General features: G+C 51.4%; 1 protein-coding gene across 13 annotated transcripts in view; it reads left to right on the top strand.

The window, feature by feature from the left end:
• Positions 1–20,094, top strand: part of ARMC9 (armadillo repeat containing 9) — a 156,239-nt gene extending 136,145 nt beyond the window's left edge. For 3 of the 13 annotated variants that reach the window (XM_068544238.1, XM_068544237.1, XM_068544239.1), the window contains 4 exons: positions 3,610–3,746; positions 9,725–9,854; positions 17,553–17,725; positions 18,899–20,094. In XM_068544238.1, the coding sequence (XP_068400339.1) occupies positions 3,610–3,746; positions 9,725–9,854; positions 17,553–17,725; positions 18,899–19,029 (571 nt within the window). In that variant the 3' untranslated portion in view covers positions 19,030–20,094. Of the gene's footprint in view, positions 1–3,609; positions 3,747–9,724; positions 9,855–10,162; positions 10,264–10,374; positions 10,618–17,552; positions 17,726–18,898 lie in introns of those variants that run through there. The other 10 variants (XM_068544236.1, XM_068544245.1, XM_068544243.1 and 7 more) reach the window with 10 other exon arrangements.
• Positions 20,095–23,224: the final 3,130 nt, after the last annotated feature.

Here is a 23,224-nt window from a genome sequence, read left to right as displayed (position 1 = left end):
TGGATCCAGAACATGGCCAAGTGTCAACTACTAGTAAATCCAGTTTATAAATGTAATATCTTTTTTTTTTTTTTTTATAAATGTAATATCTTTTTGAATGGAAGTAGTAAGAGGAATTAATAAAATTCATCTTGCTTGAGATGGGAAAGAGGACACTGAATCATCATTTAAAAAAATTATTTTAAAATTATTTTTTGAAGTTATTAAAACCCCGGCTTCACAGAGAGGCAACAATAAGATAAGCATATTTAATCAGGAATAAGGGCAAAGGGGATCTAATAAATACAAGATATAACCAATGGGCACAGTTAATTCTTAGGTGAAATGTTCTACCTCATGGAGACAAAAAGAGGACATTTTTCCGTGCCTGGGGAGCACATGTGGCTGTCCCCTGACTTGTGGAAGTGGTCCCTGCCAGGAATGAGGGCACCTCATTTTCCTGAAATGATGGACCTTCCCACTCTTAACGAAGCAATTGCCCCATCACCAGCTCTGTCCATCAGGCCAATTTAACAAACAATTTAACAAAATTTATAACACTTCTGTGTGCCAGTTGCTAGGGGTGCAAAAATAAACGATGTGATTCCTGCCCTCAGGAGCACACAGAGCAAGCCACCTAGTAGGGGAGAAAGACAGCGGCTGTTACGCGGTAAGTAGGTGATGACAGAGTGTAGGGGTTCCCCGCAGGCTGGCAGCACAAAGTTAACAGCATCTTCAGGTCAGCTTCTTTAAAAAGGTTACATGACTCTCCATGCACAACCAGCGCCCTCTGATAACCCAGTGATGCCGGAAGTGTAGATAAATCAAGAATCTCAGTGATCTCGGGGACACTCTGACAACATGCATTACACACATTCCAGACACTAGTACTTTCGGAGTCAGTAATCCCACTCCAAGGATTTATACTGAGAAGTAATCAGATATTGACAGATACACACACACACACACACACACACACACACACACACACATAAACATAAACACAAGGGTATTTATTGAAGCATTACTTATATAATGAGAAATAATCTAAATGCCCAAAGTAGGAAGCGGGTTAAATTATTATCCACATAAAATAGTATTGAAAGTAACATTTCAGAAGAATATTTAATTCATGGAAAGAGCCTCCCAAGACGTTGCTAAGTGAAAAAGCAAATTATAAAATAGTGTGGATCTAGCCTGCTGGCCACATACAGTGATCCCAAGTTGGTTTTTAAAGTATATATTTGCATTTTAAAAAGAGTGAAAGATATCAAATGTTAATAGGGATTGTGTCTAGCAGGACATTCTGTATTTTCTATATATTTTCCTAATTTTTCATGATAAACACTGGTTTTAAAACCAAGAAAAGAAAGGTTGAAAATAACGAATACAGTCGCCCCTGTGTAACGCAGGACCCTCCATCACCCAGCATCGGACGGGCGCCTCCCTCCCACCTCCCCTCGGCCAGACCTCACCCTCTGCGGCCCCTAGATCCCCTCTCCTCTGGCACTGCCCAAACGTTGCAACCTCATTTAGCACCTCTTTTGCTCCATCTTCCACCTCCCTCGCTGCCTTCTTTCCCGAGGCCTTTCACCAGGCTCCATGTCTCCAGGCCTCCCTCGCCCTCTTGCCCTCTGGCTCCTTCCCTGCCCATCCTCCTCTCCCTTCACAGCCCACGTGGTCTGGCGGTGACGTCTGCAAGTTAATGTTTCCACCGCCACAGGTGACCTCCCAGTTTCCAAGCCCAGAGGACACTCTGGCGGTTGCCCCACTGACCACCCCCGGGGAGTTCTCCCACCTCCATCCCACGGCCGCTGTGGGCTGGTCCCCCGACTCTCAACCCTCTTCCTCCTAAAATACTGTGTCCTGCAGGCCCCTGTTAAGGACCCCATCCCATCCTGCTGGTTCTCTGGTTTCCCTTACACGCTGCTGACACCCAAGTCTCTCCCTCCAGCCCAGACTTGCCCCCCCCCCAAGTGCTTGATGTGTCCTCACAGCACCCCAACTTCAGCCTTTTCCGGATGAACACCACAGTCTTCTGAGCCCCCTGCTTCAGGGAGTGGCATTAATACCCCCAGACAACCGAGGAGGATCCCACCCCGGGGGCCCAGCCCTCCCCCCCCCACCTGCTCTCCTGGCTCTGGCCCCTCCTCTCTGCCTTCCTGAGCAATTTCTTCCTCCCCGGGCTGGGCGGAGCCTCCAGGCCATGCTGCCTGCCACGGCGCACCCCCCACGACCACCGGCACTGTGCTCTGTCTACCACATCGTCATGGAATCTCACTGCCGTGACTCCTGTTTCCCCCAGGGACCAAATCCAGTCAAATCCTGGCCAACCAGGTCCTTCTTAATTGACACCCCCCAACCTCAGCCCGCGAAGCCCCAAGCTCCCCAGGACACTCTGTACCCTCCAGCCTGCATTTCTGAGTGCACTAAAATCTTTCTGTAACAAAGCAGCGTACAGATGTGCTTTTTTTTTTTTTTTTTTTTTTTTTGCCTCCTCTTGCTCCATCCTGCCCTGCCCTTTCATGGTGCTTGCTGCCTCTGCCGGGAAATGTTCCGTCTCTGGGCCCCTGACAAACCCCAGCTCAGAGTTCAAGACCGGCTGAGTCTGTCTGTCTGTCTCTCTCTTACACACACACACCCCCACACCCACACCCACACACATACACACACCCACCACACACACACACACACACACCACACACACACACACCACACACACACACATACACACACACACACACACACACACACACACAGGCTTTTCTGCCCCGCATGGCAGTTAGGTGTCTGCTTGTCTTTGCTGCTGGAACTGACATTCAAGAACAGCCGTTTCATGGGGCGCAACCCTAGACAGAGGGGGGACGAGCCTGCCGTGGTGTGTCCCCACTAAGCCCTTGCTGGAGCAGGTGGCTGGTATCTCCCCGTTGAAGGGGAGTGAGTGCTGTGCTGCTGCGCGCACGCTGCAGAACCTTCCTGGGCATCTGCAGAACCTTCCTGGGCATCTGCAGAACCTTCCTGGGCATCTGCAGAACCTTCCTGGGCATCTGCTGTGAAGGCTGACCGGAGATGCCACCCCACGTCCTACTTACCTCTCTGTGATGTGCTTGCCCAGGCCCGCTGTCTCTCGCAGGCGCCCACTGCATGTCTGCTGGGCGAATGAGTCTCCATCGACCCAGGTGCCAGCGTTAGACACTGCACGCACCACTGATAGTGTTCCAGAGAGCAAGCTCTTCCCCAGTCCTCTTCCTGCCTAACTCTTGTTGTCACGTCTTTTCTGACTGAATTCATCCCTTTGCTAATCTGCTTCATCCTTGGAAGAAAGCCCAGAAGATTGATACTTTAAATTGTTTGGTTGAAATGTCATGCTCCCGTGTCACCCAAAGCCAAAAGATCCAATTGTGTGTTAGAAAAATAATAGCCATGTTTCACTGTAAATTTATAAGAGCTAACAAGAGTGAGGTAAGGGCACTTCCTATTTCTTAAAGAGATTCAATATCTGCTAATATCAGTTTAACAAAAGACTTTCAGGTACTTCCACTTCCTGTATTTTTTTGTGACGCTACACAGTAGTCAGCAGTCAAATATCTCCTATCTGTATTTATTGCTGTTTTTCTTTTTTCCCTCCAGGCTGGAAGACCATCCCATCTCTCCCCAGATGGCCAAACATTCCAGAAACAGCTGCCTCCCGTCTCTGCCAAATGCCCACCTTCCAGTCTGCAAGGGGGTCATGCCTGGTGCTCCCGAGCCTTGCACTTCCTCTTCATGTAAGCGTACTGGCAGCATGTGGGGGGCAGCTCTGGAACTGGGGGCAGCTCTGGGACTGGGGGCAGCTCTGGAACTGGGGGCAGCTCTGGGACTGGGGGCAGCTCTGGACCTGGGGGCAGCTCTGGGACTGGTGATGCCTAGAATCTTATGAAGCAGCGGCAGTTACAGACCCAGAAAGGCCTTGGCCTCCCACCTGCTCCCGAGAAGCCCTCTGATCTCAGCCACTGCCCCGCGTGGTAGAGGCCCACAGGCTTGCAACCACACAGCCAGACCTGACCGTGGGCTTTTCCTCTAGACCCCCTTCTCTCAGAGCACTGTGTCCAGTGCTCACATCTGCAAGCTATCTGAGCAAGGTTTCTGACTGGGGAAGCTGTGTTTAATGTGAGATTTTTAAGTAGGACTCTCAGAACGATGTAGATCTTTGACCAAAACTTTGGTGCCCCGAACTCTGGCGCCGAGGTGGTCAACCACGTGTTAGAAGGCTGAATTGAGTCAGAAATGTGCGGCTAGGAGCAAAAACTACTGTGGGATCCAAACACATTTTGAAGTACCCAGTTGAGTTCATCAGAGACTGATGGGGGATAAATGTAGTTTTTAGATGCCAGAAAAAATATATGTGCTTTGAATTAGAAATGTACAAAGTTTTTTTTTTAATTTTCAAGAGGAAATTAAAAAAGATATGAACAGATCAGATAAGACTCTAATATCCATTCAAATAGAAAAACAACAGAGGAGCAGGTCAGATTCCAGTATGAGAAACATCTGCGAGCTTTTATAATCTGCTCACAGTTGGATTCAAATGCTTCTGATATCCAATTCAGAACAATAGACCTGTCACAGCGCCAGAAGAAAGCCAGGTTATTTGGTTACCCCAGGAGAGGATCTCTTGATTATAAGCAGTTTTAAAGGTTTTGCCAGCTTTGATCATCTGTCATTTTACATGTGTTTTGTTAGAGCTGCAGACATTAATATGCCTTCTCTAAAAGACGATTAGCTCAATAATTTATCCAGAGATCTCTGCTGCCGGGGTGGAGGTTTTAGGTGGTCTAACAATTTTTGCCAATTTGACCTAATGCCATTGAGTTTAAAATGATTTCAAGTTCTCTAGGCCTGGACTTCCAAAAAGTTGCATTTAGGCTAAACTTATTTATCAGTAACGTCCTTGTTTGACCCAAATGACCACCAGGGTGGCCCTCTGTCTTGCACCGATTATAAGTGTGGTCCTATCTTTTGGAACGATTTGTCATGGTATTATTTATTACCTGTAGGGTGGAGGCACTTGCGGTTGTCAGGGACAGAGGCGGCTGAGTGGCAGCTGGTGATGTAGACGTTCTTGTTAGTTTCGAGCACAATTGCTTTTGGCCCTGGCAGGGTCTGGTTCCTTGCAGGAAAGCAATGGGCACCCATCCCTGTGATTATCAGCCGTTCCCAGCGCCTCTCCCTGCGGAGGCAGCAGCTGCTCACCAGCCCCTCCAGACGGGCCCAGTCACGCTGTCGGGTGCACCCACGAGCCTGCTGTGAACCCTGAGGCCGTAGTTTTCGGGTCCCATCCTCCACCTGCTCCTGTTCGCTCAGGTCTGGCTGGGAGCCCATCTACTGCCCTACCGCCTCGGTGCACTCCGCTACACTGACCCCCGGTCCGCCCTTGCCCCCCCTGCAGACACCAGGCATGTTAATCTCTCCCCCGACCCCCAGGCCGTCTCTCCACCTCAGGCCAGCACCCGTGGTTCTCCTTTACAATCCTTTTACTTGACAAAAGTTCTCCCCTTGGAGAAGCCAAGCGTCCGGGTCATCGGCTTTCCCGGGGTCATTTAATGAGCGTGGATTCCGTCTCTGGTGTAGATTCTGTGCTTCCTTCCTTTTGCCCAGCTGCAGCCACCCCGGCCCTCGCCTCATCCGTGGACGAGTGCCAGCTCCCCATCCTGTCTCGCCACCGCCATCCCTTCCTCTTCTCAGCCTCCGTGTGAGGTTGCGGGCAAACAGGCTTCAGGCGATGTGCTTGGAATGCTGTGTTGAGGCTGGTTCTGAGGCTGCATCTGGGACTGAGTGCCACGGTTGAGGGAAGGAGAGGACAGCAGTGGGCAGCGGGGCCGTCCTGACCCTCGCCGTCTCCGGTTTCACTCCTTCCCTGACAAGAGCTGATCTGACTTCCTCTTGACCCTACCGTCCGTCCAGTCCTACCCCTCCAGCCCTTTCTTCCCCATCTCTGCTGCTGCTCACCTTGTCCCCCCCACCCCACATCCCATTCTGGCCTCGCCTGGCCACTCCCCACAGGTCCCCTCACACGTGACTTGCTACTGAGTCTGGCTGCACTCATGCTGGGAATTAACACCTCGAGACCCGTGGGAACCCAGCACCACGGCCCACACGTCGGGTTTGTTCAGGACACCCCTTCACACCTGTGCATTCAGTCAACACTGAAGGCAGGACTCATGATGAGGAACCTGCGGGATCCTCAAATGGCTTGATCGGTTGAATGCGGGCCCAGAAAGTACGTTATTTTTAAGCAAAGGACTCAGCCCCACAGAGCCAAAAGGAAATAGTTCCCAAGAAAAATAAGCCAAGAATGTGACTTAGAATGTTGCATGATATTGGCCTGAGGCAAGTTATTCTCATTTCCCCATCAACCAAAACTGGGGTATCAAAATCACATGCCTTGTCAGTGGACCTTGGAGGGACAATGCCAGCCCTGTTTGAAATGGATTAACAGGTAGGAAAACAGTGGTTGTCCCAGGAAGCCTCAGGTGCACGCACGCGCTGCCCTTCTCCTCCCAGATCCCAGCTCTTTCAGTGGAGCTGTTTTTTTTTTGGGGGGGTGGGGGTGCCACAGGGGGTGCTCTGAAAGTCTGTAGTGTGGCCTAAGCAGAGGGAATAGGCAAAGAGGGAGGAGTGGCTGCTGCTTGGTGACTGAACCGAGAAGACCTCAGAGGGTCTCCGGAGAGCCCAGTTTGGCGCCTCCTCCCTCCTGCCAGAGGGCTTTGCCAGCTGTCTCCCACCACCAGCGGCCGGGGAAAGCTCCTGATCCTGGAGGGCTGCCTACCCCTGGGCACCATCTTGTAACAACATTAACTCTCATGGGATTTTCCGTGTGTAGCTCAGCACTCATGTGTGGCTCCACTCAACTATTATTTCACACACCCAAATCTGGTCCCCTGGGCTTTATGAAACAGTTAAGTCTCCTACATAGGAACGAGTTCCGTTCTGAGATCACGTTCGTTAGTCCAATTTGTTCGTAAATCCAACGAAGTTAGCCTAGGTACCCAACTAACTAATATACTAATAACTAATATAACTAATTATAACTAATATAATCAGCTACATAGTACTGTACTGTAATAGGTTTATAATACTTTTCGCACAAATAATACATAAAAAACAAACAAAAAATAAAGAAAACATCTTTAATCTTACAGTACGGTATCTTGAAAAGTACAGTAGTACAGTACAACAGCTGGCATACAGGGGCTGGCATCGAGTGAACAGGCAAGAAGAGTTACTGACTGGAGGAGGGAGAGGAGGTGGGAGATGGTAGAGCTGAAGGGTCATCAGCAATAGGAGACGGAGGGCAAGGTGCAATTTCACTCATGCCTGACGTTGATGGCACAGGTTCTGGTTCCTTGCTGGATTCAATTCTGTCTACCCTCTTGAAAAAACGATCCAGTGACATCTGGGTAGTAGCTCTTTTTTCTCATCATAGATGACCCGGTAGCACCAGATTGCATTCTGAATGGCTGCTGCAACCATTTGTAGAGGATGCACGCACATGGCAATGTACGCCAGAGACGTGAACTAACTTACGTGATTGGACATGCAAATGCACGTTCACATCTTTAAAAGTTCACAACTTGAAGGTTCGTATGTAGGGGACTTACTGTAAGCCCATTGAGCAGAGAGCACAGACAAGCAGGCCAGTTGTCCACTGAAGAGCAGATCAGAGAAGGCTGAAATTCTAGTCCCACTTCTGGGTGGAGACTGTCCAATGTGGACTGTAAATAAAGCCACCCATTGGGTTCCATACCAGAAACAGAGTCCTTGTTTGGGTCAAAAGACAGTTATCTGGAAGTCAAAGCTGTGCCCCCTTGCTATGGATTTGAGGAAACCTGCAGGGAAGATTTTTTTTTAATTGAAGTATAGTTGATTTACAATGTTGTATTAATTTCTGCTCTACAGCAAAGTGATTTAGTTATATATATATATATATATATATATATATATATATATATATATATATATACATATATTCTTTTTTATATTCTTTTCCGTTATGGTTTATCACAGGATATTGAATATAGTTCCCTGTGCTATACAATAGGACCTTGTTTACCCATTCTATATATACTAGTTTGCACCTGCTAACCCCAAACTCCCAATCCATCCCTCCCCCACTCCCCTCCCCCTTGGCAACCACAAGTCTGTTCTCTATGTCTGTGAGTCTGTTTCTGTTTCATAGATAAGTTCATTTGTGTCATATTTTAGATTCCACATATAAGTGAGTATGTGTTTTTGTACCATAGAAGTATGGTATTTGTCTTTCTCTTTCTGACTTACTTCACCGGGTATGATAATCTCTAGGTCCATCCATGCTGTTGCAAATGGCATTATCTCATTCTTTTTTAAGGCTGAGTTGTATTCCATGGTATATATGTACCACATCTTCTTTATCCATTCATCTGTCAGTGGACATTTAGGTTGTTTCCATGTCTTGGCTATTGTAAATAATGCTGCTATGAACATAGGGGTGCATGTATCTTTTTGAATTATAGTTTTGTCTGGATATATGCCCAGGAGTGGAATTGCTAGACCATATGGCAACTCTATTTTTAGTTTTTTTGAGGAAACTCCATTCTTTTTTCCATAGTGGCTGCACCAACTTACATTCCCACCAACAGTGTTGGAGGATTGCCTTTTCTCCACACCCTCTCCAGCATTTGTTAGAGACTTTTTAATGATGGCCATTCTGACCGGTGTGAAGTGGTATATCATTGTAGTTTTAATTTGCATTTGTCTAATAATTAGCGATGTTTAGCATCTTTTCATGTGTCTGTTGGCCATCTGTACGTCTTCTTTGGAGACATGTCTGTTTAGGTAGAGAAGATTCTTTATATTTAAGATAAAGCAGAGGCCACATTGCAAAGGTGCTAGAGAGACTTTTTTTTTTTTTTTTAAATGAAAGAGCTGAAAGGAGCTTGGATTAAGGAAGCAGTGAATCCAGACTGTGTCACAGTGTTGCTCTGATGGTGACATGGACCCCTTTGGCTGTAGAACAAGAAGAGGAGAAGCAGGGCTGGAGAAAGAGGGGTCCACGTCATTTGAAATACAGAACAGGCCCGTCCCCAGACCCTTAGGAGGCATCCACGGCAGTGTCATCTGGGACTTCTCCCATCACTCCCTGTGATCTTGGGGTGACCTAGGTGGCCTTGTCCTTGCTAGGTGGTATTATGGAGGTTCCTGCCCCTGGGGGAAGACAGGGATTCAGGCCTGAAGGATCCTGGGGCAGCACAGGGCGAAGAGAGCCCCACCTCTGGGGTTGCCAGATTTGGCAAATAAAAATACAGGACACCCAGGTGAACTTGAATTTCAAATAAACACGAAGAGTTTTTCAGTGTGCCTCTGGGCCACTGTGCATCAGCGCCAAGCAGGGGCCCAGGAGACAATTCTGGCTTTTGTTGGCTTTTCCCTGAGAGGCAGTGGGAGTGTGGAAGGCAACAGGGCCGCTGGTCTGTCCTTCTCTGCGCTTCGTGTGTTCCAGCCAGAGCATGCCTGTTGCACCCTCAGGTTATAAGTACATCAAGTGGCCATCTTGGGAAAGGTCCCAAGCTGCACAAGTAAACAAGTCCCCATCCATAGGCGCCGGGGAGCCGTGAGGGACTGGCCCGGGGTGTGTGCTTTTCTCGACTTCAGGGCCCAGCCCAGTAAAGATCATCCTCAAAGAGCTTCCAGAGCAGAAGTCAACTGAGCTCTCTCTCCTCCTCCCCAGCCGCCATCGACGCCAAGTCGGGAGAGTGGTTGCCAGCAGGACGTCAGGGAGAGCCTCACCTGCCCCCAGCGGGGGGCCCAAGCCAGCCTAGGGAGGTGCCCTATGCCCTGGACAGTGGCGAGACCACCAGGTAGGGATGGGGAGGTATCCTGGGAAGGCTCCTCTGAGGCCCAGCCTCTGACGATGGAAGCAAAGGAGCGTTTCGCTGCGGCCTGAAGTGCGGTTCTGAGATCCTCACAGGGGAGTGTGGTCACCACGCTTGATAACCTCAGAGCCCAAGGGGAGGGACCTGCCTCCTGAGAATTATCAGTTGTCAGACCGGAAGGAGAGAAAAATTTACAAACATGCCCAAGAGACTAGTTTTAAGAACTGATAGGGAAACATGTTTGGGAGGGTTTGTGATTAGAAGTAATTTGAGGTTGGTGTCCTATATCTTAGCAGTTTGCTTTGGAGGGGAGAAAGGTGAAGAACGAGATCAGTAAGATGGTTTGGCTCGGATGTCAGCTTCCTGAAACCGAAACTGGCCCTCCAAGAAGAAAATAAAAGTAATTTTCTCTCCCTCTGTACCAAACGAGCACAAACTGGCACTTGATGGGTTACTAGGGATTCTTTAGGATCTAGAAAGGACTGTTTTTCTTAATCTCTCACAGGCCCCTTCTTTCAGATCGGAGGAAGCCTGCTCAGGGGGAGGGGCCCGGCTCTGGACTCAGACCCAGCCTGTCTCCCGACCGCCGCCCACCACTTCCTCCTGGTCACAGGCGCCCTGCCGGCTGAGCGTGTCACCATAGACAAGCCAAGCTCCTGCACTAAAACACTGGGCTAGAGTCATGGTGAACATGAGTACGCCTGCAGTCTCTGAAGTAGAGGGATCCTGCCATGGTGACTGGACAGGCCTCCCGCGCCCCACCTTCCCGTAGAACAGGGAAGGACTTCCCTTACTGTGTCTACAGGGTCACCGTAACCTCAGCTGTGGTCACGGCCGACTGGCCCAGATCAGCAGCTCTGGCAGCAGCGGGGCCTCGGGGAGCTGGGTGAAGCAGTGGGAGGGCCCGCATTCCAGGTCCCCGAGGCCTGAAGCCACCCACCCCCTGCAGAAGTGGCCGGGGAGTCAAGAGATGACCGGCAGAAGCCCTAGCAGAGCCGGCACCCACTGGGGCAGGCAGTGACCCTGCACCTTTCTTTCCTGCTGTGTGGCGATGAGCAGGAAGGACTTTGGGACCTGCACCGGGGAGGGGGGCAGTCCTGGATGTCTCTACCGGGCCGAGGGCGTAAAAGATGGTGAGCCCGAGGCTCACTGTGTGGTCACGTGCTCCGTGACTGTCTCCCGCTCTCCTCAAAGACAGAGGCCACGAGCGGGGTGCTGGTCCCTGTGTTCCCACACCTGGCCCAGAGCAGGCGCTCAAAATAGGCGATGGATGGATCCTCAGGAGAAAGGGAGAGAGAGTGGCTCTCTGTCTGGCTTGACAACTCCTCTCTCTCGGTCTGTAGGGGGGAGGGCAGCCCCTGGCCCTGGAAGAGGAGTTGGCTGGGTGGGCCCTCGCTTGCGGCAGAAGGAAGGCCCTGGAGCTCTGGGCGTGGGTCATTGGTAGACAGAATGATAGCCCTCGTTGCTTAGCCCCAACTTTGAGGTGGTGTAAAGATGATTGCAGCCCTGTGGCTTCCAGCAACTGGTCTTGCTGTGCAATTGCCTTCCTGGAAAAGCCAGGAGTAAAAATGTTCAGACCCCACCATCCCACACCTCCCCAAAGCCAAGTTCTCCTTTTCTTTTTTCTATCCGCTTAGCTTTGAGTAGCTGTTAACCAGGCTGTGAAAATGCATTTTTTTTTATAAAAAGCATTTATCCCAAGAAGAGCCAAGGCCCTCCCCCAGGAAATCTGTCAGCCCAGACCTGGAGGGGCTGACCTGCACCTTGGAACGTGCAGCATTGCTTTCCAGCCGTCACCTCCGGGAAGGTGAGGGGCCTTGCTGCCCAGACTGTCACGTGGCCTTGCCGACCCGTCGGCCGCCAGCCATCTGCGGACGCCCCGCTCTGCGCGGTGCTGGCACACAGTCCTGCAGAGGAGCCCAGCCCGACGGGGAGGGCGTTTGCCCGGACGCTCCCTCTGGGTGGCCCGAGGGCAGTGGGCTGCTCCGGGTGGAGCTCTCACTGCCGCACAGACATCCACCAGTGCAGACCCAGATCGGAAGCAAGCAGGGTCAAAGCTCCTGTCCAGCCACATGTACTGTGGCTTTTAAAAAATAAGGAAGAAAGAGATTTTACATATGCCCACATGTATGCTTTTCCCTCCTCACATTTGTCCCCAAAGGATATATGACAGCTCATGATGACACGTGCGGTGCCTCCAGCTAAAAGCAGAAACAGAGACACAGACGTAGAGAACAAACGTGTGGGCACCAAGGGGGGAAAGGGGGTGGGTGGGATGAATTGGGAGATTGGGACTGACATATATACACTATTGATACTATGTATAAAATGGATAACTAGTGAGAACCTACTAATGAGAGCTCAGAGAACTCTACTCTGTGCTCTGCGGTGACCTAAATGGGAAGGAAATCCAAAAAAGAGGGGATATACGTATACATATAGCTGATTCACTTTGCTGTACCGTAGAAACTAATACAACACTGTAAAGCAACTATACTCCAATAAAAATTAATAGAAAGAAAGAAAGAGAGAGAGAGGACGGGAGGGAGGGAGGGAGGGAGGGAGGGAAGAGAAGGGAAGGGAAGGGAAGGGGGAAGGGAGAAGGAAGGAAGGAAGAAAGAAAGAAGAAAAGGAAGGAAGGAAGGAAGGAGGAAGGAAAGAAAGAAAGAAGAAAGAAAGAAAGAAAGAAAGAAGAAAGAAAGAAAGAAAGAAAGAAAGAAAGAAAGAAAGAAAGAAAGAAAGAAGAAAGAAGAAAGAAAGAAAGAAAGAAAGGAAAGGAAGGAAGGAAGGAAGGAAGGAAGGAAGGAAGGAAGGAAGGAAGGAAGGAAGGAAGGAAGAAAGGAAGAAAGCAAGAAACTACAAGCTAAGAACCAGGAGGCCAGGGAAGTCTGGGTAGCGTGGCTGCGTATTTACACGTGCACACACGTACGCATGTGAAATTTGCCCTCATCTGGCGTGCTCTCTCTCTCCAGCCCCACCCCCCTCTGGGCTTGGTTGTAGCCCAGGTGAAATATCCACAGCAATGACCAAGAGCCAGTTATGAACCCTGACGAGCAGAGTCCAGTTAGGGAACCCCTGAGTGCTTTCATTCGTATCTTAATGCAGACGGTAGCTCCCTCCGGAAAACTGAAGGGACGCGGGATCCTCTGCCGTGGGAATCTCAGCTGTGGGATTATGACTCAGCAGCATTCCAAACACAAGTAAAGATTAAATATCTCCAGAAGCCTTTTATTGCTACTCCCTTCCAACACAATGTTCCTATTGATAAGCAGAGATAATATAAGCAGGCCAGGCTTCTCTAATAAGTAATCGCCTACCTTGCAGGCCACCTCCCAATTTACCAATATATTGAAGTTTACCTCTTACTAGGACCCAGCGCCATGTGTTCCTGTAGCAGATTACTTTTTTCTAAATCGTAGGTGACTGCCATCCATGTGCTTTTTCTGCTCTGCCCTCATCCGGCCCCACCTGCTGCCAGACCGTCACCCTTTCCTGGCTCTGGCTCCTAGCTGCCCAGACTGCTGAGCTCAACATTCTGGGGCATTAGGGGGCTAGGGGCCACTCAGAGGCCAAGCTGACCCTTACCGACAGACGCCCATCCCCGCCTCCTACAGAGTCCTTTCCAGGGGGCCCTGATGCCATCATCCCTGCAGAGTTCAGTGACAGTGGCCAGCGCCCTCAGTCCACACCGCCGCTTCCTGCAGCCCCCCAGGTGGTTTGGGGAACCTCATGGGGTGGGGGAGTGCCTGCCAAGCCGAAGGGCGGCCCCCTGGTGTCTGCCAAGGGCCACTTTCTCCAATGCCAACGGGAAGAGCCAGCCGAGGGAGCCTCTGCCTGGGGGTGCCCTTTCCCCAGCAGCAACGCTGCCCTGGCCAAACAAAGGTCATGTCCCACGGCAGAGAGGAGGCTGCCTTTTAAGGTGTATCAGTCAGGATTCTCCAGAGAAATAGAACCAACAGGAAGTGTGTCTATACAGAGATTTCTTTTAAGGAATCGGCTCCCATAGTAACAGAGGCCTGGCAAGTCCAAAATCCAAAAGTGATCAGATGAGACCCATCCACATTCTGGAGGGCAGTCTGCTTTACCCAAAGGCCACCTATGAGGAGTTCCCTGGCGGTCCAGTGGTTAGGACTCCGCATTCTCACTGCCAAGGGCCCAAGTTCAATCCGTGGTCGGGAAACTAAGATCCCACAAACCGCACAGCACTGCCAAAACAAAACAAAACAAAAAGTCCACCTATTGAAATGTTAATCTCATCCAAAAAACACTTGCACAGAAATATCCAGAACGATATTTGATCAAATACCTGGGTGCCATGGGCCAGCAATGTTGACCCATAAAATTAACCTGCACATAAGGGTATTCATACGCATTGCCAAATTGCTCTCCAAAAAGGATGGGACTCTTTCCTGGTTGCCCTGGGTTGGGAGGTTATAGATTCCCAGCCCTGCTGCCCAGACTTTTTTCTCCCTTCACTTCTTGCCAACTCACCTTGGCTGCCTCTGACCCTGCAACTTGACCTTGCTGCCCACTGGCTCTAAGGCCCCACGGGGTGAAGCGGGCCAGCCGTCCTGGGCCTGCACGTCTAGCTCCTCCAAATCTGGCCACCCTGTTCCATGACCGTGTGATGCGACATCCCCAGATAACCCAGGGCTGACCCTCTGCCATTACCATTGCCGGGAATAGCTCCAGTGCTCACCTGAGTAGTTTTTACTAGTGTCTCTCAATTATTCCTTCTTAAAGTGTAATGGGGCTACATTTAAAAATGGTCAAGATTTTTATGTTATGTATATTTTACTGCAATAGCAATGATAAAGAATATCAAAATTAGGGAGTTCCCTGGTGGTCTAGTGGTTAGGATTCCGGGCTTTCACTGCCGTGGCCCGGGTTCAATCCCTGGTCAGGGAACTGAGATCCCACAAGCCACAAGGCCAAAAAAAGAAAAATACATATATATATATATATATATATATATATATATATATATATAAATTGGAGTAGCAAAATAGGAGAAAAAATCACCTGAACTAAATAATATTAAAGGAAAACCACCTCACTAGCCCCTATAAAAAGCTTCTTTGTATGTGTAAGAAGTGTCAGCAATGCATGCCTGTTTTCACACAATTGCAGTCAGACTTACATGCTACTCTGTATTGCTCTGTTTTCAGCCTTATTCCATTCTCTCTCATATGCCTGAGTAGCCCCCATCTTTATTATTTGTAATGATTGTGTACTCTTTCATCTGATCTATATACCGGAATTTATGACGCCTTTGCCCTAACGTTTTGCTTTTCTTTCATTCACTGGTAATGCACTTGGTGCTCAGAAACTGTGCTGGACACTGGGGATCAAAGGTCAACTAGACCAAATTGCTGCTCTTAGGGAGTTCACCTGGAGGGACAATATTATGAGTGACATAAAAATAAATATTTCTTTTTGAAGAAAAAAAATTAAACTTTAAAAAAAAAGTAATAGGGCTAAATCTCCTCTATCCTTTTCAACCTGGTATGAAAGATTTCTTGTCTAAAGTATGGGCGGTTTTTATGCCAGTCTCTTTTTTTTGTTTTATTGGAATATAGTTGATTTACAACGTTGTGTTAGTTCCTGCTGTACAGCAAAGTGAATCAGTTATACGTATACATATATACACTCCTTTTTAGATTCTTTTCCCACGTAGGCCATTACAGAGTATTGAGTAGAGTCCCCTGTGCTCTACAGTAGGTCCTTATTAGTTATCTATTTTATATATAGTAGTGTATGCCAGTCTTTTTCTAAATTTGAATTTGGAGACTTTTCAGATATTTAAGTTTTATTTTTCTGATTATTAAAGTAATAGATTCTCAATGTAAAAAAAAAAAAAAGGAGGCATATAGAAATGAATCCAAAAATTATGCAGTTTCCTCCCGAGTCTCACTCCCCAGAGCCGTAACCCCCATTTAGGGGGCACTTACCACACCTGGGCCCGGAGCACAGGTACGCTATCTTCAGAGCTGTCCTACAGAAAACATTTTTCCAGGCGAGGAAACTGAGGCTCCCAAAATGTCAGCAGACTTGACTCTCCATCAGCAGCTAGAGAGCAGCACAGCGGGACTGAGGGTCCAGGCCCTCCCAGTGAGCGCCCCCTCTGGGCCCCCCACCCTCCTTCCCGGCCACTGGATCCTGCACTTCCCACAGTCCTCGGTTTCAGCCCCCAGCACACACCACACACACACACACACACACACACACACACACACACACACTCCCCACTGCCCACTGGGCAGCCCTGCAGCCGGTCAGCATCTCCCTGTCCCGGGGGATGCAGTGGGGGGACCCCCTCACTCGCCAAGCTCACTGTACCTGCCGTGCACCTGCCGCGCACCTGCCGCTCTGTGCCGCCCGCAGGCTGAGACAACCACTTATTGAAGGGAAGCTGGAGTCGGAGCACCTGCTGCCTGCCGGGAGCGGAGCTGGCGCTGACATCGGCTCATTCAGTGGTGACAACAACCCTGGGTGACAGCCCGGGACTCCAGTCTTCAGAGTTATTGTCCGGAAAATGGGCGCATAGATAGCAAAGGCCCCAGAAGTCGAGGTGGGAGTAAGAGTTGAGCATGTATGTAGCTCAGTGACAGCCAGAGAGCAAAGGGCTGGGCGGGGAAATCACATCGCCAACCCCAGCTGCGGGTGGCTGCAGGCGCTGGAGGAAAGCTGGCTCCTGTCTCTGTGAAGCTGGTCCATTGGGATGGGGTTCTGAGGGCGTCTGGAGGATGGCTGTCTAGATCAGATGGGGTTCGGATCTTGGCCTCACTAACTGCTTGTTATGTGTGTGAGCTTGGGAAAGTTTACGAACTTAGAGCCTCAGTTTTAACATCTGAAAAATGGGGTAGTAATGCCTGCCTCACAGGATTGTTTGGGGGCTAAAAGTCACCTTCTCATTGAGGCCTTCTCGGGCTACCCCATCTAAAATCACTTTCCAATTGCTATGATAAATTAGCACACGTTTAGTTACCTGAACAAACACAAATTTATTATCTTACAGTTCCCTAGGTTAGAAGTCCTACATGGGTCTCAGTGGGCTGGAATCAAGGTGTCCACTGGACAGGTTACATTCCGGAGGTCTAGGGAAGAATCTCTTTTCTGTCTTTTCTGGCTTCTAGAGGCCTCATGCCCTCCTTGGCTCGTGGCCCCTTCCACCATCCTTCAAGCCAGCAGCGTTGCGTCTCTGTGCCTTTTTTCCGTGGCCATACCTGTTCCTCTGACTCTCTTCTTCTGCCTCTCTCCCACTCTTAAGGACCCTTGTGATTACCTTGGGCCCACCCCAGTAATCTAGGATAATCTTACATCTGCAGACTTAATTCCCTTTTGTCATGTACGGTTCCAGGGAGTAGGACATGGACCTAACTGGGGACCATTACTCTGCCAGCCACAGCTTTCCTGGCCATTCGATCTCACAATTTAATACTCTCCCAAGTTCCCTATACCCCTTCCTTGCTTCATTTCCTCCTTAGCATTGATTTCTCTTTCATCATCTCCCTCCTGCCCTAAGACGCGAGCTCCATGGGGCAAGGATTTATGCCTCTGTGTGCCCTGCTCTCCCTCACCCCCGCCCCATGCCCAGGACAGTGCCTGCCTGGCATCTATTAGTGCTTGGAAAGGGGAGTCCTTCCTTCCTCCTGTGACTTCAGATTGCACGTTTTGTTCCAGGGAGTTTACACCAGGCTTCGCCTACAAGCCCCGGGCCCCCTGCAGCCCGGAGATCCTGGACCTGAACCCACCCAAGGCCAAGGCATCGGCTCTGGCCCCTCATTTCTCCTCGTGTGGCCCCCAGCAGGCCAGCCGCCCCGGCTCCATGGCGTCCGCCACGAGGAGCCTGCAAAGTAAGTCAGCCTGCAGGGAAGGGCGCTGGCCTTCCGCATCGGACTCGTGCCCCTTCCGTGCCCACCGGGCCAAGGCCCGCTTCCCCTCCGCGCAGGACCAGGGCCCTAGCCGGCCGCTTCCTCTGCCACAGGGACCGGTTCTTCACTCATCTTTCTGTTTATGAAATTGCCCTTGGCCTCAGCGGCTCACACACAAGCGGGCGGAATGATAACCTCCGGGCAGTGCCGTTCAGAGACAAGATCCCCCCGCGTGGGGCTCGCGGGTCAACCCCGAAATCCGAGCCGGCCTTCTGGTGGGAAGCAGCCAGCAGCTGCTCAGGGCGGCCTCGAAATCAGACAGAAGCAGGTGCTTCCTCGCAGGCTGGGCGGAGGGGCCGCCCGAGGGACCGAGGGTGGGGAGGGTCCAAGGGCCCCCCTCTGTCCCTGGGGCCCCCCTCCCGCCCTTTTGCTAGCGGTAAAGACTGCTTCTCTGTCCCCTGCCCATCGGCTAGTTGACCACCCCCCCCCACCCCCCAACTGAGCCCGTAACTTTCTAAAGGGCTTTACTAAAAATAAGGGAAAACAAAAGAGAAACCGAACAAAAGAACGTCAAGCGGCACAAAATCAGTCACTCTCAGGATGTAAGCAGGCCTGTGGCCGAGCCGCCCCTTCCCTTCCCGACGCGGCCCTGGGCGCTCTGGCCAACCGGGGAAACACACGCGGGGCCCCAGCCTGGCCTCCCCACCGCAGTGCTTCCGCACACAGGTCCGGAGGAAACGCCGGCGAGTACCGGGGGGCGGGGGGGGGGGGGCGCGGCCAGGAGAGGGGCCGGCAGGCTGCCCATCCCTGCCCGGCCTCCGGGCTGCACCAGGCCGGGCGCCCCTGCTCTCGTAACCACGGTGGCAGCACCCGGCCGCTGACGGGCTGCCCGGCGCACGGGGCGGGTAGCAGCAGATGCGCGTCCCTCGGCCTCAACAGACACAGGCGCGCGGCCAGCGACACTCACTGAGTCCCCGCACCGGGCAGCCTGCTTCCTGTAAAGAAGGAGCGTGGCCGCCCGACTCAGGCCCTGGGCGCAGAGCAGGTGACCCGGGAGGGAAGGTTCTGGGCGCTCTGTTTGCACGGAGCCTGTTGAAAGAAGGGCTTGTGTGGGACAGAGGAGGCTCTGTGCTGAGACCGGCCTGGTGCTGGCAGCTTGCCTGGATTTTCTTCTCCAGGCAGCCAGTCTTCCAGGAAGTGAGGATGGTTTCTTCCCCGGTGTCACCATCCCGTTGCCCAGTGACCAGCCAGCTTCCTGCCCTCGGCCAGCCAGCAGCTGCAGGTGACAGATGTGGAGAGACAGTTGTCAATGAGCCGCCAGGTGGCTTCAGGGGCTGAGGAGGACAGCCCTCCAGGCATCCAGGACCAGGACCACCGCAGCCCATGCTCCAGGGTCCTGCCACCGCCCTTCCTGCCCGCCCTCCCCCTGGCACCCAGCTGGGGGGCAGCAGAGCCAAATCCATGAGCCCGTCCATCTCGTCCATCTCTGGAGCTTCTGCGGAGGAGCCGGAGCCAGACAGCTCAGCCAGAGACGGGACCTTGGCCTCGGTGGAAACTGGCCCCCCTCACCCAGACCAAGTATGAGGAAACAGAAGGGACTGAGAATAACAGAAACTCATTCTCAAGCCTGCTGCCTGAGCAGCAGACTTAGTATTTTCTTCCTCTTTTAAAATCTGGTAAGAATATGGTGTGCTCCCCTCTCTGGCTGGGAATATGGCTATCCCAAAACAGCCCTGTGCTTCTGCACGTGTGTTTTAAGGACTCAGAGCGTTGACCAGTTTAAAGCCATTTCCCTCCCTCCATTAAGACCATAAGCACAAATAGTGCCACTGGCAGTGTGACTGTCCCCCGCGGGTGGAGGCCTGTGCTCGCCCCTTGCCCAGGGTGCCCTCGGGGCCCACGTCTGAGGACAGAGGAAGAAACTTCACTTCATTGCAGAGCCAGTAATGTTACTCAAGCTAGTCGCAGGGTCTGACCTCCTTAAAACAGAAATATTGAAATAAAATTATCAGTATTTAGATGGTACGTGTGTGTGTGTGTGTGTGTGTGTGTGTGTGTGTGTGAATAAAATCACATGCTGCCCCCAGGCAGTCTGTCTGCCCTGGCCATGCCCATTAGTGGAGACATCACTGTGGTCCCACTGGACGTAAATAAAGGATAAGCACTGCGTTTTTCAGTGGCCTTCTGACTCCTCAGGAGAGCGGGCAGAGAGGTAAACAGGAGAATGTTGGAGCAGGCAAGAGGCCAGGTTACCCCTGCGATGACTGTAAACACATCGTGGGCCAGGCCTGGGTTAATCTCGCAAGTTCTTGGCAGTGGTGCCAGACTGGGCACATTAGAACTCTGTGGTCGTGTCACTGGCCCATCCTGATTCTCTGGAAATGCGTGAGCCCCTCTCTGTTCCTGGGGAAGAAGGCTGTGCGGAGCACTGCCCTGACTTCTTGGGAATGTCAGCCTCCAGGCCCTCTGAACTCCTGGCTTGACCTCTGGAGGAATAAAGAGAAAACACAAACACTTCTCTCGGTGTTGTTGATATGGACAAACAGGCGAAGCAGAGACTGGGTCCCTGAAATGGAAGCACTCCGCAGTGAAACGTTGAAAAGGCAGAGAGTGTTTACAGATGAACAGCAGAGGAGCATCATGGAAAAATCTCTCCCATTCTCTCCAGCACTGTCCACTCCCTTCAGATTCCTCAGATGCCACCAACTGGCACAGCCGTGCCCTGCCTTGGCGTGGGAGAAGCCCTGTCTCCAGAATCCAGAGGGAGTGGGCGACTCATCCGTTACCACCCATAGCCTCCCTGATGCAAGGGGGACTTCTCTTTCTCCCTCAAGCCTGCGGATGAGCTCAAGTGTGATTTGGAAATGTCTGGCCATTTGGGGTTGAAAAACAATGTGGGCAACTACACTGAGGTCACCAGGAGTGGTCTGGGCGGTTCCCTGGGGACTAAGTACGGCCTCGGCCTCTGGGAGAGCCCTCTTGCAGACACACACTTCCACATCCCAAGGCTGATGGCACAAAAGAGACTTTGTAAAATACCAATGACTTATGCGTAAATATTCTAGCTCTCTGCTGGCCTAATGGGAGGTGGATATGAACACTGTCTACGGGGTGCGGCGGGGGGAATCAAATCTACAAAAGCGAAACCAGAACGTTTTCACGGGTCATCTGGAAACCGAATCACGCAGCTCTGAGGATTTGCCCATGAAACCTACTCAGGGAAGACGTGGAGAGGAGTCCATGGAACTTTGGAGAAATGGGCCTTCAGGAAGAGTCCTTCTGCCCCTGAAAGCTGACCCCAGTTCCCTGGTTACTGGCCCCTTAATTTCTCCTGAGTAGGACTTGATCTCATTTGCTTCATTCACAACAAGTGTAAAAGTCCGGCAACAGCTTAAATTCTGACCCGTGGTGGGAATATAACAGGCAGGTAGAGGTTTGAGATCTAGTCAGATACCAGGGCTCACGCGGTAGGCTGGAAAGGATTTGGCCCAAATCAAAGGAGCTAAAAAAAAGCACAAATAAATAAGATTAACACAAAAAAATCCATGACAAAGTATCAAACTTTTAATAAAAACAGAGTCTGGGGCTTCCCTGTTGGCGCAGTAGTTAAGAATCTGTCTGCTGGGTCCTGGGTTTATCCTCCAGCAAGTTAGCTCAGGCTCGTTCACATGGTGGTCTCAGGGCAACAACTGCAGTGAGAGAGATCAAGCCCACGTGCTGTTCAGGTTTCTACTTGCATCACGTTTGCTGCTCTCCCATTGGCCAACACAGGTTACATGGCCAAGGCCAAGTCTGTGCAAGAGGGACCGACAAGGACCCAGAAACAAACCCGACAGGTCTGCGACAATCTACCATAAGAGGGTGTTCAGAACTTACCTCACGCCTCAGAACCAAATCTTTCAGGATGGTTTTTCCACCATGGCGTAAACTTCCGACTTTAATTCAGTTCAACAAACGTATCCTGTGGGGCTGCTCTGCGCTGGGTTGTGGAGTGTTGTGATTTTGTTAAATTAACGTTGCTTAGGTGGAGCCCCGGTGAAGGGAAAGTGCAACAGAGAAGCTTAGTACTCAGTTCCGGGGGAGGTACACGGCCCTCCTGGGGTCGGCGGGGGGGCACACGGGGAGGTCCTGGGCGGTGGGGGAGACTATACCGCACTAGGCCCTTGGGGAAGTCCTATCGGGAACTTACTCTTGCCTCTGAGCTGCAGGCTGTTCCTGGGCCGCGCACTGGCGAGAGGGCTGGGGTCAGTTCAAAGCCTCTGCGGCCTCAGCCACACAGCAGACGCTGCAGCAGCGTCACAGAGTAGCTTGGCTAAACTCGCAGCAGGAGACAAGGTTCCACCGGCCTGTGAGTTGCTATCCATCTTCTAGGAAGAAGTCCTGGCCTTTGCAGACAGCCACAGTTCAGGGCAGGGCACCAGCACCGGACTGAAGTGATGGGCAGATTTCTAGGAGGAGGCTGTAGTATTTGGAGAAAGTCAGGCCTAGAGAGACCTACGCAGAGTCGTCTCTTTAAGGTGTCAGTTGAAGCCTGGGAATGGATGGGATCTCAGAAGAGGGAACTGGAGAAATAAGAAACCTAGGGCAGGGCTTCCCTGGTGGCGCAGTGGTTGAGAGTCTGCCTGCCAATGCAGGGGACGCGGGTTCGCGCCCTGGTCTGGGAGGATCCCATGTGCCACGGAGCAGCTGGGCCCGTGAGCCACAGCTGCTGAGCCTGCGCGTCTGGAGCCTGTGCTCCGCAACAAGAGAGGCCGCGACGGTGAAAGGCCCGTGCACCGCGATGAAGAGTGGCCCCGCTTGCCACAACTAGAGAAAGCCCTCGCACAGAAACGAAGACCCAACACAGCCAAAAATAAATTAATTAATTAATTAATTAAAAAAAAAAAAAAGAAACCTAGGGCAGAACCAGGGGTGAGAGAAAGAAGAGGGGCTGGTGCAGGAGACAGTCTCCAGGGAGGAGCCAGGCTGGGAGCACCTGCTCCAGAGCCCGGGGAGGAAAGCAGTGCGTGGAGGGCGCTCACCATGGTCAGAGCCGGAGGAGGGTTGGGCTGCCTGAGGACACCTTCCAGAGAGCGGTGCTGGGCCAGAGGTCAGCCTGGCCCCGGGAAAAGCTGAGACAACGAGTTGGATGCTAGAGGCTTTGAGGTCAGTGGGGTCTCCTGGAGAAGGACGAGGGGCCAAAGTGATGGCATGAGCTCTAAGAGGGGCAGCTGGAGCAAAGGCCACGGAGCAGTGACCTTGAGGAGTGCTGGGAGCAGGGAGTCCACCAGGCCCTGGGCCAGGTCCACCGGGGCAGGAGGCAGTGGTGTCCTGTAGTCAGCTTGTGCCCCCTCGCTAAATTTTCAGGATTTCTATGAGCTGGTGTTGAACGTAGCCATTTTCAAAGCTTAAATTTTATAAACTTAAAATTAAATAATTTCTATTAAAAACAAAGTTAATAAATTCTCAAAACTCATCCCTTCCTAGTTTTGCTGTTTATAT

Source organism: Eschrichtius robustus, chromosome 5, assembly GCF_028021215.1.
Source record: "Eschrichtius robustus isolate mEscRob2 chromosome 5, mEscRob2.pri, whole genome shotgun sequence".
NCBI classification, from domain to species: domain Eukaryota; kingdom Metazoa; phylum Chordata; class Mammalia; order Artiodactyla; family Eschrichtiidae; genus Eschrichtius; species Eschrichtius robustus.
The sequence above is the reverse complement of the archived record's forward strand: the minus strand, read 5'-3'. Positions and strand labels throughout refer to the sequence as shown.